At 37.3% G+C, this 5,501-nt stretch overlaps 1 protein-coding gene across 1 annotated transcript; it reads right to left on the minus strand.

The window, feature by feature from the left end:
- LOC100368693 (HHIP-like protein 2) lies at window positions 1-5,191 on the minus strand. Its single transcript, XM_078014129.2, has 7 exons — window positions 4,179-5,191; window positions 3,203-3,525; window positions 2,467-2,599; window positions 2,226-2,368; window positions 1,403-1,484; window positions 1,190-1,257; window positions 1-237 (listed from the first exon to the last, which is right to left on the minus strand). Exons 1-7 carry the CDS (start codon window positions 5,189-5,191, stop codon window positions 161-163), a joined length of 1,839 nt encoding a protein of 612 aa, XP_077870255.2. The 3' UTR covers window positions 1-160.
- Window positions 5,192-5,501: the final 310 nt, after the last annotated feature.

Raw genomic sequence — 5,501 nt, forward strand, 5'->3', positions numbered from 1 at the left:
TCAGTTTTATTTGTCAAGTATTTTAATAATTATGAAAATACATTAAAGGATGGCTAAAAAACTGTTAATCTTGGGTTCACATTGTTCACATACATAATTATTATTTTGTGCATTTCAATTATAATATCATTTATATATTCATATCGATGAATTCAGGGTTCTAGAGCAAATTAAACAAGACACCTATGCTCACGAGGCAGACACTGATGCCCATCACTGCGGAACCAGAATCTGCATCTAAAATATCAAGAAAAAAGTTTTAATATGAAAAATAGGGACAACGCGTATAAACACATTGCAATGGAATTCTTGGATGGGAAGGAAGATGGTAAAACAACTGTGCAAATTTTGTTTCCTTTGGGATTCAGATATATTTTCTTGCGATATGATATTGCTACAGTTTTTTTTGCTGTCCACTATCACTATTGCTGACATATTCTGTATAGATTTGTCTAGACTGAGTCTACCATCTGTCTAATAAAACATCTGGTTTGCAGTCATAAGTGCTAGACTATCAGACAATTACGTATCTACGCAAAAATATACAAAAATACGGCGTTTTATACAAATTGAAGCCAATACAATAATCGTTGACCAATTTTTCAGTCATTACGAGCGTCAATTTACAAATGAACATCAAGCCAATTCTTGATCACTCGATGTTTAACGTTTTGTACCCATACGTCTTCAAATAAATATAATATTGACTAGACGATCAGTATTATATGGACAGATGGTATGTATGTCGGTATGTTCTGCATGCTTAATGCAGTGATGAATCATTCTTGATTTGGGAGTAGTTTCATATTCAAATGCAGTTAGCCCATGAAACAAATGTGGCTTCGGGAATACTCGAAGTATCAAGTGACTTGTATTGAGCTTAACTATTCAATATGCTGTATTTTCTTCCATTCATGGAATGGAATGGACTTTTGTAGAGATTGGGTGTAAATTTAAACGGCAACCAAACTTTGAAATAACACGAATTACCTTACCACGTTTATATAATAAATAATAATTATTTTAGAAATATGAATAAGCTAAGGTATTTAGTTATGGATATATTTAAACATTTATTTAGAAAATACTTTTTGAAAACTTATAGTTATCGAACAAATGCTCACAACATGCAGCATATATTAAATCTAACTACCCTTTCTATTTCCCGAATAATCAAGTAACTCATCACCTGTTTTCACGTTGGTTCTTGAAACATGATTTGGACCAACTGATTTCCTTGTTGCACTGCAGTGGTTACTAAAATGATAGAAACACACTTAAAATTACTTTAACTTGACAAAATACTGAAAATAATGACGACAACCTGATAAATAGTACAGTAAATTAATTAAATTTAGAAAATAGTCGCGTTACATAAATTGGCGGGTTTTTGGTCACTCACCCAGATGGATCGACCAATTTAAATACTTTCCCTCCATCATTTGTCACCTGAGCAGTGTCTGTAGCTAGCATGTACAGCTCACCTACATAACAAAAAGAGAACACATGGTTTCCCTGGTAACTTTCTCACCATGATGTACAAGCAGTCAACCAACGAATTGCATCATAGCAAAAATCCGATATTTCGGTTTTCTTGAAGTTTAGATACGTATTTAGATACGAGCCAAATAATATAAAACATTCAAAATGCTGTACTAATATCATTAAGTCCAGGCTATTATATTTATTATTTCAGTACAGGCCTCAGCCCATCGTGCAAAAAGTATTTACAATGTAATGGATAGAAAAGTAGATTTATAAACAATAGAACATCTAAATAAAAATATATGATATGAAGTTAAGCTTGATTCATATTCATTTTCTCGTTTGAAAGCTTTTAAAAGTAAGTAACTACTGATGTGTATAATACTACTGTCTAATATTTAATACTGTAGTAGAAACATCGTTTATAATCAAGTTCCTAACACATATACACCTTTCCTATAAACTGCGCCCTCTAGTGACGAGACGCTTCTATGACGTAAATGGGTGAAACGAAGTCGGTTCAAAACGTAGTTATTGCTGTGATTTGTAGTTCATCAATAAAATTATACTTTTGAGAGTTTTTCCTTTAGAATTAGATGACGCAACCAAATACAGGTAGTTGATTTGAGCGATTTGTCTTTAAGATATACGTCACAAAAGCGCTCAGACATACGAGGGCGTTATTCATAATTTCATATTCAAATTTGAAGTGACATATGTAAATGACGTAAATACAGTACCGTTTTCGTCTTCTCCGTATGATAAAATCTTATCTGGGAATACTCCTGTCAAGTCGCCAGTACAAATCGTAGCATCTCCTAAACAAACATAATCACGTGTCCATTCACCAGTATCCTTGTTCTCAATGAGTTTAAAAAAAGCGCTGTGAAAATAAAGTATAATTACACGTTCAGTTCACATTTTGGTGGCGAGAGGTTGTGGTCAAATGGCCTGCTTAAAATATTCATTGAGCACACGAACCTTGTGCTGTAATCGCCAAATAGGTATAGTCCATCTGCATCTGGGTGGAGCTCACATCCTCGGTAGACGAAGCCACCTATGACACATTTACCGATTGCCCTGTCATACGCATCTATTGGCAAGATATCATCAACTGCAAATAAAATGGTTAATTAAATTAATGTACGTGCTTAGGCCCAGTTGACAACTTGGCCAGACTCGACAACAGAAGGGAAGTTTATTTTCGCGTAATGGTGTAATGTATGAATATTTCTAGTGATGCAAAACGCAATAACGTTAAATATACGTATGTTTACGTGAGCCGTGTGACTGTCAACTGCAAACTCGTACTTAGCCTTTCCTTAAAGGGCGGCAGTCGTCGCGCTGCATCCCGATTTACATGGGACTCATGTATACAACGCGTGTAAATACATTGTTTATTTACATAAAATTCGAACACGCGCTGCGCGAGGGAAGTATACATATTTGCAAGGCAGGCAAGGCCTCTTCGAAACGAATATGATAAGATCTTCACTTATCCAACTCACCACGTTCATCACCTAGTCATTTTATCTTTCGTAAGCTAAACTATATCGTCCTGGACGACTGTCGAGTTGGAAAACCAGTTACATCCATCAGCTTGTTCACATCCATATAACATGGCGTGATATGCTACGTTCAAATATTCGTGTACATCTTTTTTTTTTTACATAAGATTACAGTACCCTGAAAATCAAGCAAGTGTTTGGATACGTACCAAGTGAATCGCATACTGCCTGGTCATAACATGCATAACCCTCTTTGCCATTCCATCCATAGTTTCCACCAGCCTGAATAATGTCCACTTCCTCATAAGCAAGCTGACCTACATCAGCACAGAGAATTCTCCCTTTTCCGTGCCCTGTGAAGAAATCTCCTCTGTCCACTGAGCATCTCCAAGGATTGCGTAATCCATAGGCGTATAGTTCAGGCAAGGCTTCCGGGTCATCAATGAAAGGATTATCGGGAGGAATACCATAAGGCTTTTCAGGACCGATAACATCAACATCGATACGAATGCCTGTAGCCAGGAATGTTCCCCTGAAATAAACAACATAGCACACTATTTGGTGCTTCTAGACGAATCGAGAGAGAGAGAGAGAGGAAATATGCGAAGCGTGATATTGGCACACCTTGAAATTTGTATTACAATTGTATATACGAGAGGATTGTCTTCAAGTTGGTTTTGTCAAGGTATTGTCGTTAGTCTATATCAGTGATGCATATAGATGTAGACTTAATATTCTGTCACTGAGAATCTATTATACAATGGTTAGATGCAAGTTACATTTTTATGTTATACACATTATATAATTGTTGGTTCACTATTGTTATCAGTGATACTTCCACTTCCACTAATAAATCATGTCCCGGCTTTCATTATAATGTTTCTATATGATCCTGTATAATAACACAACAAGTATATACTCTGTAATAAAACGTGTTTTCCTATATCCAGGCTTTCAGAATATACATACTTTGCCATATTCACACGTACAGTAACATGCAGTGAATCATTTACTCAACACATATATGCATGCCATATTCATCATGTTTTTGTGCTAATAACATTAAATAACATTAACTGGATCATGAAAAAAATACTGTGCATGTGCAATCTCATGTAAGATGTCATTTCATCTTCAAGAAATTATTGTCACAAAGTATAATACGTGTAGGTGTGTTGTACTCACTTATTCTGACCATTGTAATCCGGATCACCAGAACCACCTCCATCGCCGATGAATACATATAAGTATTTGTCGAGACCAAAGAGCAGCTGGCCACCGTTGTGATTATTAGCTGGTTCATCTATTTGTAACAGAAGTCTCTCTGTAGTTGGATCTGCTTTGTTCGGATCAGCGCTAACTAACATTTCACTTATGCGCAGGACCAACGTTCCAGGATCGGATGTATAATAAATGTAAAACTTCCCATTGCTTTCATACTCTGGATGGAATGCCATACTCAGAAAACCCCGCTCATCCCCCGGTAGGGTGCCAGTCTTAACCTGATCTTGAATATCCAGAAATACTGTGGGTTCACTTTGTCCGGGGACCATTACTAAGACCACGCCAGTTTGTTGACCAATGAACAGTCTACCAGATCCATCAAAGGCCGACACTAGCACAACAGGATTAAACAGTCCGGCCGCCTTTTCTTGCAAACAAAGGCAGTTATCGAAGTTAGTTTTAACCGGTTCTGGCTTGGTGTCTAAGGTATCCATCATTTCTGGGTAACAGTATTCTGTACCAGTGCGTTGAACTTCATCACAAAACAATTTCTCCGTTTCCAAAGAAGCGAGTATAGCTTCGTCACTGGTCAAATGTGGGATTGCGTCTTTACACTTTGTGTAGAAATCGTTGCACTGACTCGCACACAAACCTGGTAAGGGCACTAGGCTTTTCTCATCATTGCTAAAGAGACTAGATGTGACAGGAGAGCATCTCTGGCACAGAATATCGTGGATGAAATCACTACAAGCATCAGATGCGGTCTCCGCTTTGATGGCTTTAAACTCGCCTCGAATCACGTCATCTTCTTCGTTAGTACAGCAACCGGTGTTAGAAAACTTAGAGCAAAATTTGAGAGGTTCCACCGGAGTGAATGGTTCGCGATTATCGCGGCATTTCATTGATGCAGATGCACAAGAAATAAAAACACTGCTGACCACCAAGACAATCAATCGAGCAGTGTATCCCGTCATTTTGTCTGTGTGGTAATGATTACCGGTCTGTGATACAGTTCTATTTTGGGCGTGTATTCTGACCAATATGCTAAAGGTTGAGAGAATTAAATAAAGGAGCATAGATTAATGCAGAGACTTTGCACTCCAGTAAAGTCTACCCTGTTTTTTCAGCTGCCTTTTGCATGCTGCCAACATTGAATTACATTCCAAACAACATAGTTAGGTGTCGTGTCTGGCCACAAAGTTTACGATTCCTCACAATCGAATATCTAAATGTAGACATTATTCTGTACGCACCTGTCAGCTAGTTCAGCGATAGTTCGTTAAA

This window comes from Saccoglossus kowalevskii, chromosome 2 (genome assembly GCF_978046115.1).
Source record: "Saccoglossus kowalevskii chromosome 2, keSacKowa6.1, whole genome shotgun sequence".
NCBI classification, from domain to species: Eukaryota; Metazoa; Hemichordata; class Enteropneusta; family Harrimaniidae; genus Saccoglossus; species Saccoglossus kowalevskii.

Coding starts and splice junctions, on each gene's coding strand:
- LOC100368693 (XM_078014129.2), bottom strand. CDS start 5,191: ATGACGGGATACACTGCTCGATTGATTGTCTTGGTGGTCAGCAGTGTT. Junction 3,526..4,178: donor GATTACAATGGTCAGAATAA/GTGAGTACAACA, acceptor TGTTTATTTCAG/GGGAACATTCCTGGCTACAG. Junction 1,485..2,225: donor ATACGGAGAAGACGAAAACG/GTACTGTATTTA, acceptor TTTGTTATGTAG/GTGAGCTGTACATGCTAGCT.